At 40.9% G+C, this 14,778-nt stretch overlaps 1 protein-coding gene across 2 annotated transcripts in view; it reads right to left on the bottom strand.

Annotated features, from left to right (window-relative positions):
* Positions 1-14,778, bottom strand: part of USP44 (ubiquitin specific peptidase 44) — a 33,861-nt gene that overhangs the window by 4,831 nt on the left and 14,252 nt on the right. For both annotated transcript variants that reach the window (XM_074402392.1, XM_074402393.1), the window contains 4 exons: positions 11,625-13,116; positions 7,580-7,775; positions 4,084-4,192; positions 734-939 (listed from right to left, as the gene is read on the bottom strand). In XM_074402392.1, the coding sequence (XP_074258493.1) occupies positions 734-939; positions 4,084-4,192; positions 7,580-7,775; positions 11,625-13,049 (1,936 nt within the window). In that variant the 5' untranslated portion in view covers positions 13,050-13,116. The remainder of the gene's footprint in view (positions 1-733; positions 940-4,083; positions 4,193-7,579; positions 7,776-11,624; positions 13,117-14,778) is intronic.

Below are 14,778 nucleotides of genomic sequence, written 5' to 3'. Positions count from 1 at the left end.
TAGTGGCTCATGCCTATAATCACAGCACTTTGAGGTGGGCATATCAGGAGGTCAGGAGATCAAGCTCAACCTGGCTATCACAATGAAACCCCATCTCTACTAAAAATACAAAAAATTAGCTGGGCGTTGTGGCATGAGGGTGTAGTCCCAGTTACTCAGGAGGCTAAGGAAGGAAAATCACTTGAACCCAGGAGGTGGAGGTTGCAGTGAACCGAGATCACACCACTGCACTCCAGCCTGGTGACAGAAAAAGGTTGGGGAGGGGAGGAAAAAAAAAATAAAAAGAAATCTCAATCTAATCACTTTTGCTAGAACTACACTAGAAGGCAGAAAATAAAAGTGAGTTTTGTATGTTAAACTTGAACACGGTGTTTGTTCTAACTATCTGTGATCCCCCAGTTCATTAGGTGCCCTATTCCTTTAACAAAATTAACAGGTAAGCCAGTAAACAGGACCTGCTCTTCAAAGTGTGTCTTTAACACTCACTTTTAGTTAGCAACAAGACTATCCCCGTTACTATGTCCCTCCAGCCCTTAGTCAAAAGTACTGCAAAACCAGAAAATACTTGATGCATAAACTCTGATTTTTAAAATACCTCCAGAGGTATTCTCCCTAAGAAAATAAGCAGTCAAGTAGCTTTGTTTATGATTTAGTAGTCAGTTTAGAAATCATTAAAGGCTGAACTCCAGCTTCCAAGTCCAACCCAAGATAAAATACTTTTTCTTATCTATACCTCCTTCAGAATTATAGCAGTAGGCAGTGTAGTGCCCTGAGCCAAATCCTTTCCCATGGTGCATCACCACCGCAGATAAGTCATAGATAAAGCATTCCGGTCTGAGAGATTTCAGGGTCTCCCTGCAGCAATAGGGCTCCATGTTTAAGATTTCCTCAAAGACAACATGAACACCAATCTTCTCTCTGTTATTGCGTCCTGACCACCTGTGAACAAACCGGAGTCAAATTATCAACACAATTAAGGGAAAATAGCCATGTACTAGGTCTAGACAGTTGTAACAGGTGACCCCAGGAAATATGGAATACAAATTATATATAAAATTCTTTCAATGCTGAAGTTGGCTATATATGGAGGAATTTTGGCTTATTTTGCCTTGTCTTTAGATGATGATAGGAAAAAAATACTAACTTTTTGGAAAAGTATTGCCTTATGGGGGCAGTTACCCGCTAACAAAAGTCAAGGCCATGAAAGAGTTGGGTTTTGTTTTGTTTTAAGAAGGAGTCTTACTCTGTTACCCAGGCTGGAGTGCACTGGTGAAATCTTGGCTTACTGCAACCTCTGCCTCTTAGGTTCAAGCCGTTCTCCTGCCTCAGCCTCCCAAGTAGCTGGGACTACAGGTGTGTGCCACCACACCCAGCTAATTTTTGTATTTTTAATAGAGAGGGCTTCACCATGTTGGCCAGGCTGGTCTTGAACTTCTGACCTCAAGTGATCTGCCTACCTTGGCCTTCCAAAGTGCTGAGATTACAGTTGTGAGCCACTGTGCCCAGCCCACCAGAGGGTATTTAATTCCTTATTGTCTTGCCATGGTATGAAGAGGGTTATCCCAGATGGGAGACACAGTCTGGATCCTTCTTGGCCAGGTATGGAGGAAAACAAAACAGGGCACTTCTAATTCCTCAGAACACTTCAGAGATTTTCAGACTAAAAAAATAGGAACTGTGTCCCCTCACTGTGTGTACATCAGCACAACCGCCCATTAGTGACAGAACTCAAAGAATGCCCTTATCCTGTCATTTCTCAGTCTGTTGGTCATATTTCCCATGACTGGATTTCAGCATGGCCAGCAGTGTGTTTATCAATAGGCATAATGAGTTGGTGCTATGAGGAGTAAATACTGTATGTAACGTGGTAGTTCAAGAGATTATTATAGTCCAGTTTGGGGTAGTATGGTACAGAGACAAGGCAGACAGATTAAAATACAGTAGTCAAGTACTAAAACATGAGCTTCAGACAAATAACAACAGGTAGAGAAGGGAGAGACAGGAACATAATTTTATGATAGAAAAAAATAAATGTGAAAATGCTTGGTACAGTGTAAAATGATACGGAACTAAAGATGAACCATGCAAATTATGTTGTCTGCTGGACTGTAAGTCATAATCCAATCTCTCTGTATAGTTGTGAAATACATATTTGGTCTTCCTCTCAGTTTCCTGAGATATATCTCCTAAAATTCTTGGAATCTCTGGAGTGATAAGAGTATCTTTTGTATGCTAATGAGACTAGTAGCTGGCAACCCCTAGATAGCTTCAGGTTGTGGGCTAGACCTGGGAATGACTAGAGAGGGTTGGTACTTTCAGCTTCCTCCCCAACACTGCCCTCCACACCCAGAGGGAACGGGGGTGGGCGGGGGGTGGGGTGGGGAAATGATGTAATCAATCATGCCTGTGTACTGAAGCCTCCATAAAATCCCAAAAGGAGGGGGTTCTGGAGCTTCCCGATAGCTAAACATGTTGAGGTTCCTGGAGGGTGGCACCCCCAGGGAGGATGTGGAACCTACACACCCCTTCCCACAAGCCATGCCCTACACATCTCTCTCATGTGGCTGTTCATATGTATCCTTGAAACTCTCCTTTGTAATAAATGGGTAAACACAAAGGTTTTCCCGAATTCCGTGGGCCCCTCAAGCAAATTAATCAAACCAGGGGAGTGGCTGGTGGGAATCCCATTAAGTTTACAGCCAGCAGGTTGGTCAGAACTTCCACAAACCTGGAGTTATGACTGGTGTCTGAGGTGAGGATCAGTCTTGTGGGACTGAGCTCTCAATTTGTAGGAATGGATGCTACCTCCAGGTAGACAATGTCAGAACTGAATTGGAGGACACCCAGCTGGTGTTCACTGCAGAAGTGACTGCTTGCTTGGTGGGGAGAAATCTCCGATACATTTTGGTAAGCAGAAGCCACATTCATATTCTCTGTTGTAAGAGTATAGTAGGAGAAACTGAGTTTGGTTTTTCCAGTATCTCTCAGCCAGGTGCAGTGGCTCATGCCTATAATCCCAGCACACTGGGAGGCTGAGGCAGGCAGATTGTCTGAGTTTAGGAGTTTCCAGATTAGCTTGGGCAACATGGCAAAACCCTGTCTCTACCAAAAAAAAAAAAAAAAGAAAGAAATACAACAAAATGATGAAGAACAGTAAGATAATACTATACCCAAAATTCATAATGGTTTCCTTCTGAGGAGAGGGGAAAGGAGTAAGACTGACAGGCACACAGGGGACATCTAAGGCATTAGAAATATTCTGCGGGGTGCAGTGATTCACACCTGTAATTTCAACACTTTTTTTTCTTTTTCTTTTCTTCTTCTTTTTTTTTTGAGACAGAGCCTCACTCTGTCACTCAGGCTGGAATGCAATGGCATGATCTTGGCTCACTTGCAACCTCTGCCTCCCAGGTTCAAGCAAATCTCCTGCCTCAGCCTCCCAAGTAGCTGGGATTACAGGCACGTGCCACCGTGCATGGTTAATTCTTGTATTTTCATTTTTGTGTTTGTTTTTTATTTATTTGTTTTTGAGATGGAGTCTCACTCTGTTGCCCAGGCTGGAGTGCTATGGCAAGATCTCTGCTCACTGCAACCTCCAACCCCTGGATTCAAGCAATTTTCCTGCCTCAGCTGTCCGAAAAGCTAGGATTACAAATATGCACCACCATGCTAAGCTATATTTTAGTATTTTTAGTAGCGACGGTGTTTCACCATGTTGGCCAGGCTGGTCTCAAACTCCTGACCTCAGGTGATCCGCCCGCCTTGGCTTCCCAAAGTGCTGGGATTATAGGCATGAGCTACCGCACCCGGCCAGCACTTTGGGAGGCTAGGATGGGTAGACTGCTTGAGCATAGGAGTTTGAGACCAGCCTGGGCAACATGGTGAAACCCCATCTCCACCCTGGGAAACAGAGTGAGACTCCATCTCTAAATAAATAAATAAGTAAATGTAAGTCATTCACTAGCCAAGCATACGGTACTAAAAGTTAATTCATTTGCCAGAAGGTGATTAGGAGGAGCATTCTTTAAGTTTTGAAGCATAAGCACAAGGAATAATCACTTTGCAACTGGTGTTAATACAGACCTGAATCGTTTGAGGTGCAGCCTGAGAACCTGAGGTAGGTGGCATATCATGAGTTGTTTCTGGGCTTCTGTGAGTACAACTGGTTTGGAGGAAAACCTTCTACGCTTTGCTGTAACATCAAAGAATAAAAATCAAATTTAATTTAAAGATGCAGGGAAAAGCTGAGTAAATCTTCATTTTAATTAAGTCAGAAAGGAGAAATACCTACTGTGTTCCAGGCATTGTACTGTGCTAGAGATACAGACATAAGCTTTGCTCTTGAGAAACTCATGATCCGCAATTAAACAAAAAACTTAAGAGCTAGTCAAGTTAGCTAGATCTGTAAACAAGCACATCATTTAATAATAATCTTGCATATCATGTAATAGAAGAAAGTATACTGCTTTATTTATTTATTTATTTAGAGACAGAGTCTTGCTCTGTTGCCCAGGCTGGAGTGCAGTGGCATGATCTCAGCTCACCACAAACTCCGCCTCCCAGGTTCAAGCAATTCTCCTGCCTCAGCCTCAAGACTACAGGCATGCACCACCATGCCCAGCTAGTTTTTGTAATTTTAGTGGAGACGAGGGTTTCACTATGTTGGCCAGGCTGGTCTCGAACTCCTGACCTCGCGATCTGCCACCTTGGCCTCCAAAGTGCTGGGATTACAGGCGTGAGCCACCATGTCCAGCCATAATATTTTCAAATGGAACTGTCTATACCAATTAATAGGAAAAGTTAAAACATTCCCTAAACATTTTAATATACATTCCCAAACTCTTAATTTAAACGTTTGTGGTCAAAAGATTTAAAAAAGAAATAAGAAAAAAAAAATGTGTGGTCAGTTCATTTTCTGAGGCTAGTCAGGACCCCAGAGGAAGGTCCTGACTGCCTAGAACACCCCTCCACTTTTCCTGGGGACCACCCCAGCCCTGGCCAATGGCTTAGGAAAGCAGGCCTTCACCAGCACTGCATCTGAGGCCTCCCTCACTCAAGCATTTTGCTTTTGCTCTTTTTGCACCATATTTTAAACAGCTGGAACTCAGGATTCTTCTTGTCCCTTCTGCTTCTCTAGAGGTCCACCTATGGACTGTCCTGCAGCTGGGCCATCGGCTGCAGTTTGTTCCTGATGTCCAGGAGCTATCCTTCAACTTGTACACCAGCTCCGACTCCGGCCATGGCAGCAGCTGCTTCTCATGTGAAAAGTAGGCTCAGTCCACTGTGAAGCTGACCTCTAAGCCACCTTTGCTGGCCATCAGCAGCCTTTCTTCCAGGTGTCTAACCCTGCGATTCAGGTATCTGGCTGCTGCTGAAGCTCCTGGAACTGCTTCTGGATTGTCTCCCAGCACATCTGGTCCATTCGTAGCCAGATAGGGGATGTCAGCTCCCTGGTGTATAATTGTAAACCTTTGCCCTGCTGTGTTAAAGCAGCTTTTTTAGGCCTGTATTTGGTAGCCTTAGTAAACACATAGAAATCTGCTATAAAACCATATTCTGCATTCATAATATTACCCCCGAATTTGGTGATGAAAGCATTTAGGACTCTTCACATTTATATCCAAGAAAAAATAATACTTTATCATAAAAGCTTTGACAAAGGTTTATTTTTTAAAAAACTTATAAATTTTATGAGCTCACATTAGACAGCACTCAGAAAAAAGTGTTAAAGTTTTCCTAGGAAACCATCAATTGATATAACATTTCTTCAATGTGGGAATATCCTGTTTCTTTTTTTTTTTAACATTACCTTGAAAGTTTACTCTCTAAAGCCCTAGAATCTATTTCTGAGATAAGGAAATTAGGGAGAATACATATATATATATACATGTATAAAATATATATACAAACATAGTATAGTATAAACTATAGTATAGCATCTATATAGTATACTACATGTTTATACTATATATATATAATATCAATACTAAGATGCTATGTAAGTAGATCTTATTCTTTATATTTCAATAGGTTTTTGGTAAACAGGTGGCGTTTGGTTACATGAGTAAGTTCTTTAGTGATAATTTCTGAGATTTTGGTGCACCCATCACCCAAGCAACGTACACTGTAGTCAATGTGTGATGTTTTATCCTTCCTTCCCCTTCTACTCTCTCCCCTGAATCTCTGAAGTCCACTGGATCATTCTTATTTTCTTTTTTTTTTGAGATGGAGTCTTTCTCTGTCACCCAGGCAAGAGTGCAATGGCACCATCTCAGCTCACTACAACCTCCACCTCTTGTGTTAAGCAATTCTGCCTCAACCTCTTGAGTAGCTGGGATTTCAGGCATGCACCACCACACTCAGGTAATTTTTGTATGTTTAGTAGAGATGGGGTTTCACTATGTTGGCCAGGCTGGTCTTGAACTCCTAATCTTGTGATCTGCCTACCTTGGCCTCCCAAAGTGCTGGGATTACAGGCATGAACCACTGTGCCAGGCCCACACTAGATCATTCTTATGCCTTTGCATCCTCATAGCTTAACTCCTGCTATGTATACATCAAAAGAGGAGATAAAGACACATCAGATTTTTTTTTTTTTTTGAGACAGAGTCTTGTTCTGTCACTGAGGCTGGAGTGCAGTGGCGCCATCTCGGCTCACTGCAACCTCTGCCTCCTGGTTCAAGCAATTCTCCTGCCTCCGCCTCCCAATTAGCTGGGATTACAGATGCGCTCCACCACACCTGGCTAATTTGTGTATTTTTAGTAGGGATGGGGTTTTGCTGTTGACCAGGCTGGTCTTGAACTCCTGACCTCAAGCCATCCACCCGCCTTGGCCTCCGAAAGTGTTAGGATTACAGGTGTGAGCCACTGTGCCTAGCCAGCACTGCAAATCTGATGCGGTTTTACACACCGTTACCTTGGAGAAAGATGCTTCTCTTAAGTGGCTGTTTTGCCCCCAGGGTCAGTTTCCTGTGCTCTCTTCTATTAGAGCACTTATCATAGCAGATCCCGTCTATTCGTCTATTCGCTTCCTCCACTAGAAATGTGAGCACCTTGAAAGTATCTTACCTCTATCTGTAGACACTGGAAATAACTAACACAGAAGAGACAGTGTATGGTTTTGGAGAAATCTTTGTTTTGATGAAGCCAATCTCTACAGCAGCAGTCCAGCATATATTATTTCCTATTTTATGTATATAGACACACACACACACATTTATCTACATATCATTTTGATATATAGCAAAAAAAAAAGCTCATAGAGCAAATGTTTCATTCACCCTACATGACATGCTTTCATCATTCCTCTTTGATACTTTATTTTGCTCTACATATCACATTTAAACTTCTTATGATCTTCTCCCTCCAAAATTGTCTACAGGATCAGAAACAATTTGAATTCCAACAATACAGCACAACAAACACATAGTTCATAAATGCCAATTATAAAGTGAAAATCTGTTTATTTCAATGAACTAAAGTTCATTTTCATAACTGCTAAAGATTTTCTGCTTCCTCTCATCTGCATTTCTCTTTATTATTCCTAGGAGAGCACAGAGAACACACCGTCTTTACTCACAGTTACACTGGTCACATACGTAGATTTTTCCTTCTAAAGCTTCAGTTTCTGTAAATTTGGCCAACATTTCAGTAACCAGACATGGCTGGGAAGCAGTATCTTTTCCACTGCATTGATACCGTTCTGGAAACTCCAATGACAAGTCCCAGAAAGGTTCTATGGTATTTGATTTGTTGTCACATGCAAGACATGTAACCTGCAAATAAGAATATTCATTCCTAAAATTATAATCTTTCCGTCAAAACATTAACTCTTTTCACTAGAGGTCACTGCCAATAAATAAGCTTTTCTCATGAAAATGCACCATTAGCCGGGCGCGGTGGCTCAAGCCTGTAATCCCAGCACTTTGGGAGGCCAAGGCGGGTGGATCACGAGGTCAAGAGATCGAGACCATCCTGGTCAACATGGTGAAACCCCGTCTCTACTAAAAATACAAAAAATTAGCTGGGCATGGTGGCGCATGCCTGTAATCCCAGCTACTTAGGAGGCTGAGGCAGGAGAATTGCCTGAACCCAGGAGGTGGAGGTTGCGGTGAGCCGAGATTGCGCCATTGCACTCCAGCCTGGGTAACAAGAGTGAAACTCTGTCCCCCCAAAAAAAAGAAAATGCACCATTAGAATTCTGAATAATCTGCTTTACATTCTTGTCAGGAAGTCTTTCATTATAATTTTTCCTTCCAAAGGACTGTTATTAGTACCATCATGAATTAGGTGCTTTAACTACTGGGCATTCAAAAAGCTCTAAGGGCATTACATTTAGATAAAAATCCAAATTGTAGACACACTGAATAGAAACGTATTTCTATATGTATATATAGATATATACATATGATGTTTATTCACATGCATTAAATTTAATGTATTTATGTCAGTCGAGGTTCCTCACTGTTTCTCCTTCATCTTTTTTTTTTCTGAGGTAGAGCCTTGCTCTGTCCCCTGTACTAGGGTGCAATGGCACAATCTCGGGTCACTGCAACTTCTGTCTCCTAGGTTCAAGTGATTCTCCTGCCTCAGCCTCCTGAGTAGCTGGACTACAGGTACCAGCTACCATACCCAGCTAATTTTTATATTTTTAGTAAAGACGGGGCTTTGCCATGTTGGCCAGGATGGTCTCAAATTCCTGACTTTAGGTGATCTGCTCACCTCAGCCTCCCAAAGTGCTAGGATTACAGGTATGAGCCACTATACTCAGCCTCTCCTGCATCTTTTGCTGTTGTTTTTTTTTTTTCTTAACTCCAAATGCTATAACCTCTTAGCTCAATCCAATCTTAACCATATTAGAAGTAAAATACTATCTTTTCTTTTCTTTTTATTTATTTTTTGAGACGGAGCTTCACTCTGTCGCCCAGGCTGGAGTGCAGTGGTGTGATCTTGGCTCACTTTGACCTCTGGCCCCTTAGGTTCAAGCAATTCTCCTGCCTCAGCCTCCCCAGTAGATAGGATTATAGATGCGTGCACCACACCTGGCTAACTTTTTTGTATTTTTAGTAGAGACAGGGTTTCACCATGTTGTCCAGGCTGGTCTCGAACTCCTGACTTCAGGTGATCCACCCGCCTTGGCTTCCCAAAGTGCCAGGATTACAGGTGTGAGCCACTACGCCTGGCAATACTGTCTTTTCATTACACAGTTAGGCCCTGACAACTGATTATTTCAAAAGACATGATATATGACATAAATAATTATGTTATACTCTTTATATTGTCTTTTTTTTGTTTTCATTTTCTAATGATGTTATACTCTTAAACATCACAATAAAATCCCCTTCCTAACAGAAAACGAAAAACATGGAGCTGTTTTAACAACTTACATAGGCAACGTAGCAACTGGAAAGGACCTGAATAGTAACTTCAGTGAGACATTCAGCAGGATTTAATGCCAACAAACACTTCACATAATTGAAGACAGACTCCATAAACTAGCAAGTCAGACATGATATAAAATATTATAAAGAACCTCTTTCGTACAAGCTATGGTCCTGTCATAGGCAATGAAATAAATAAACCAGTTCTAATACAGATTTTAGATTTAACAAATGGACACAAAGAACACTCCTGGTGTTTATAGTCTAGGGACTCAGTAGTGCCAGGGCCTGACATTGTGAGAATTTTCTTGAATTAAAAAAAAAAAGACAAAAGAAAAAACACACAAAAAACCATTCTAGGCTGGGTGTAGTGGCTCATGCCTGTAATCTCAGCACTTTGAGAGGCCAAAGCAGAGGACTACTTGAGCCTGGGAGTTCGCGACCAGCCTAGGCAACACAGTGAGACCTCGTCTCCATTAAAAAAAAAAAGGAAAACACATTCCAGCAACCAACTGTCTTAAATCTCCTGAGAACCAGTTCCCTAAGAGTGTATTAAAGAAAGAAAAGCAAAAAATTGATATAATAATTTGTATTAATTTCAAAATTCATTTATAAAGGAAAAAACAAACATATAGCCACTCTTCATATTACTGGAAATATATTTTAAAAAGAAAAAAGAAAAACACTTCACGGAAAGAACTTTGTCACCAAGTAACAGAAGTCTTTACTCTGACAAAGTCAGTGTCCAGAACTCTGTCAAAAGGAAATTGGAAAAATTAATTCATAAAAATGGAAAAAATTAAAAACAGTCAACAATAGGGGAATGGTTAACTAAGTTATACTATAAACATGATGTTAAACAACAAAAATATACAAAAAAATGATGAACATTGAAATGTTTTGAAAAGAATGATTAAATATTTTTAATGACTGGAAAATCATCACAACATTAAATGGGAAAAGTAGGTAAGAGCAAAATGACCAATTATGGGAAAATATGTAGATATGTGCAGGAGAAAAAGAGACTAGAAGAAAATATACCAAAATATTAATAGTTTTACCCATGGATTGTGGGGTTACAGGATTAGAAAATGATTTTTCACTTTTTCTACATAGATTTCTTATATAGGTTTCCTACAACTATAATAGCGTATTTAAAAACTTTTGCATAAAAAGAAAATGACGGAGAAAGATGGAGAAGTAAAATTGCATGTAACACAAGTACAACTCTTTTTGCTAACTGACACAGAGTAAAGTCTTTGCATTTTTGAAACACTGAAAAATAAACTTCATAGATATTCCTTAAGGAGAAATACATCTGAAATACTTAAACAACAATATCTAGGAAAGTATGCTATAAAAACAAAAGATGACCTTATTACAGTGAAAGTTAAACTGAAGCCGAGTGTGGTGGCATTGTGGCTCACAAGGTCAGGAGTTCAAGACCAGCCTGAACAAGATGATGAAATTACAATTGTTTACTTGTTAAAGCTCTTAGACCATGACGCTTTGGTTTTATAGGAAGTCCTCCAGGGCTATTCCTTGGTACCTGAAATTGGTCAAATGTGCACCATTTTCTTTCTTTTTTTTTTTTTGAGGCGGAGTCTTGCTTTGTCATCCAGGCTGGAGTGTGGTGGCATGAACTTGGCTCACTGCAAACCTCCACCTCCTGGGTTCAAGCAATTCTCCTGACTTAGCCTCCCAAATAGCTGAGATTATAGGCATCTGCCACCACACTCAGCTAATTTTTGTATTTTTAGTAGAGATGGGGTTTCACCATGTTGGTCAGGCTGGTCTTGAACTCCTGACCACAGGTGATCCACCCACCTCAGCCTTCCAAAGTGCTCGGATTATAGGCATGAGCCACAGTGCCCAGCCATGTGCACTATTTTCATCCCCAGTATAGCAGTATCTTCAAATCTGTTCCTTCTGGGATTTAAACCCTCCTCTTCTATCCCTCAGACAATGAATGTTATATTGGTAACCTAGAGAGCTCTGTTTCCTGATTTCTCCCTCCCTCTAAAAGCTTTTGATACCATGGACGTAAAACTACTTCCAATGATTCATAAAAGAGGGAATTGTAAATGTGTGAGCTGATTTCTTTACACATATTTATAAAAATAATCTATTTTGACCTGCAAATGGTACCAGCTCAACATACTAGATGTACATAGAATATGCCCACTTATAGGCTTCACTCTATAAACTCCCCATGATAAAAATAAGATTTAAAAAAATCCATACCTGACTAAGAAGTTGTCCATGAAAAATGTTATTTACAACATTCAGAACTTGTTTGATTAGTTTCCTTTGAGAAGTGGGGATAAGAGCCGGTAAACTGGTACCAGTTGTCTCTAATTCATGTTGTATTTTATCTAAAAGTTCACAAAGAAATTCCTGAGCATCTTGTTGGGCATAACCCCGAAAGGCAGGAATGAGTCTCCACACCGAGTGTAGCATAGCAAATGGTGAGACCAAGGCCCACTTTCCAGACCACATGACTTGGAACAAAGTATGCAATTCATGACAAAGAGAAATGTACTGTGAAGTTGGCTCCCTTGGCTGAATAAGTTCCATCTTTCTACCTTTTGATGCTCCACCACTGAGTCCTGATGACAAACTTGAATGTCTGGAGCGAACAAAACCTGTATCTTTTTCTTGACATTCATTCATTTGATATACTACTGTATCAGTGACTGGTGGATGCTTATAAGATCTTGTCTTCTCACTAGAAGTCACAGCCAGCCATTGGTTCAGATCAAGCTTTAAAAAACACTGCCGAAAAATAAGTAAATGGCTCAACACCTGAAGAACAGAATTCATATAGCAAGTGTTTCCCAAATTTCTCAATCCTGTTACACCAGGAGTTACTACTGGCCTTCGTTTAACTGAGGAGTCACTGACTTTTTTAGATCTTTCATCTTCTGAGGTAGAGACTACTTTATCTTTTGCTGGTGATGCTGGAGTCTGTGCTGGCCCCTCAAGAGGAACTATTTCTATTATGGTTGACTGAGCAAGCCCTTGTAAACGTAAACTCTTTCTTGGAGGCATACTTTCCAATTCTGCCTTAACTTGATACTCTAATTCTTGCTGTCTTTTCTTTACTTCTCTTTTTACTACTATTTTTTCCTGAAATTGTTCTTGCTTTTTTCTTCCAATGGGTGATTGTTCAAACCATGTTCGAAATATTTTACCCATTAGGATCCTTCTCCTGTGCCAAAGAGCAGCATACATTTGATCTTCATTCTGAAGCAGAGATTGGGCATCATCATGTAAGAAATAAGAATCATCACCTGTACCCATGAACTGTGAGACCCTTCCACTGTGAGTTGTGCAGTGATAATTTTGACTTTTGATTGCACTTAATGTACTTCGCAGTAACTTCAGGTCTCCAGTTGCATTATCATTAAGAACATAATCATCACAAAGGTAACAAAAAACATACATCTCATTCACCTCCAGTGCAACAGGATGACTGCTTTCTTGAAAGTGCTTGAGTGCATGCTCTTCAATATATTTTCCGCAGGCAACATGGGAGCAGCTAAGGCAAGCCCAAATGGACTCAGTCGTGTTGCAGTCTTCACAGTGCCATTTCTGAGGGTTGAGGATGGAGTGGTCTTGAGCAAGCTGCAACTGCCCAACATGTTTGCACTTATCCATTGTTAGCATTTATTTAGTCTAGCTGAGAAACGCATAATCCAAACAAGTCTGTGTTCACATTTGAAGCATCTGAAAACTAAACAGAACAATGCCAAGTGTTAATAAAAACAATATGCATATATTTTTCATGAGGTGGTTTCCCAAGTATAATAAAGATTTGTATCCTCTGTTCCCGATTTCTAGGCTGCTTATAACACCATTGGCAGTTCTTACTTTTCCCTTGCTCTAGATGTCCCTAATCTCACATCCACCTTGCTCTGAAAGCACGGACATTTCACTTTCTCTCTTAATTTTTAATTTAATTCAATTTTATTTTATTTTATTTGAGATGGAGTCTCGCTCTATTGCCCAGACTGGAGTGCAATGCATGATCTCGGCTCATTGCAATCTCTGCCTCCCAGGTTCAAGGGATTCTCCTGCCTCAGCCTCCTGAGTAGCTGAGATATAGGCACCCACCACCACGCCCAGCTACTGTTTCTGTATTTTTAGCAGAGATGGGGTTTCGCCATGTTGTTCAGGCTGGTCTCAAACTCCTGACCTTGTGATCCGCCAGCCTTGGCTTCCCAAAGTGCTGGGATTACAGGCGTGAACCACTGCCCCAGGCCGACATTTCACTTTCTCCGAGTCTCCTTTAACAACTTTTGTTTTTAATTTTCTGCCACCATCTAGTGGTGAAAAATGGGTAGTAATCACTTTCCACTAGAATAGCTTAAGACCTATCCTTTTTACCCAGTAGTCTGAGGGCAATTTCCAAAACTACATTTTTTTTTTTTTTGAGACAAAGTCTTGCTCTGTTGCCCAGGCTGGAGTGCAGTGGCACCATCTCAGCTTACTGCAACCTCTGCCTCCCAGGCTCACATGATTGTTGTGCCTCAGCTTCCCAAGTAGCTGGGATTACAGGCCTGCGCCACCATACTTGGCTAATTTGTTTTTTGTATTTTTAGTAGAGACAGGGTTTTGCCATGTTTCCCAGGCTGGTCTCGAACTCCTAGGCTTGGGTCATCCACCTGCCTCAGCCTCCCAAAGTGCTGGGATTACAGGCATGAGCCACTGCGCCCAACCCTTTTTCTTAAGGACTGGGGTTGTCAAGACCCAAATATATCTCACTAATATTTGTAAACATTCTGAACCCCATGCTGAGTTAATAAAGCATAATCAAAGATGAAACAATGAGTCTTAAGGCAGAAAAATGTAGATTTGAATTCTACCTTTGCCACACACTGTTAAATGTATGGTTTCGAGCAAAGGTTTTAACAACTTCTCTAAACCATCTGTAAAAGAGAGAAAATCATACCGATTTCAATTGAACTGTTGAAGAATTGATAGACAATATTTATCTGACCCATAGTAAATGCTCAATAAATGGTAGTTTTAACTGTAGCTATAGTGAACAAATCTTAATACCCTATTCAAATAAATCAGATATTCTATTTAATTACCGTTAAACTTGTTTTTTTCCATTTAGTCCAGGCATCCCCAAACTTTTTACACAGGGGGCCAGTTCACTGTCCCTCAGACCGTTGGAGGGCCGCCACATACTGTGCTCCTCTCACTGACCACCAATGAAAGAGGTGCCCCTTCCTGAAGTGCGGCAGGGAGCCGGATAAATGGCCTCAGGGGGCCGCATGCGGCCCACGGGCCGGGCCGTAGTTTGGGGACGCCTGATTTAGTCAATCAATAATTACCTTTAATTCATGGCTCTATACCATACTCTGAGACTAAACAGACATAATAATTG

This window comes from Saimiri boliviensis, chromosome 7 (genome assembly GCF_048565385.1).
Source record: "Saimiri boliviensis isolate mSaiBol1 chromosome 7, mSaiBol1.pri, whole genome shotgun sequence".
In the NCBI taxonomy this organism is placed as follows: domain Eukaryota; kingdom Metazoa; phylum Chordata; class Mammalia; order Primates; family Cebidae; genus Saimiri; species Saimiri boliviensis.
The sequence above is the reverse complement of the archived record's forward strand: the minus strand, read 5'-3'. Positions and strand labels throughout refer to the sequence as shown.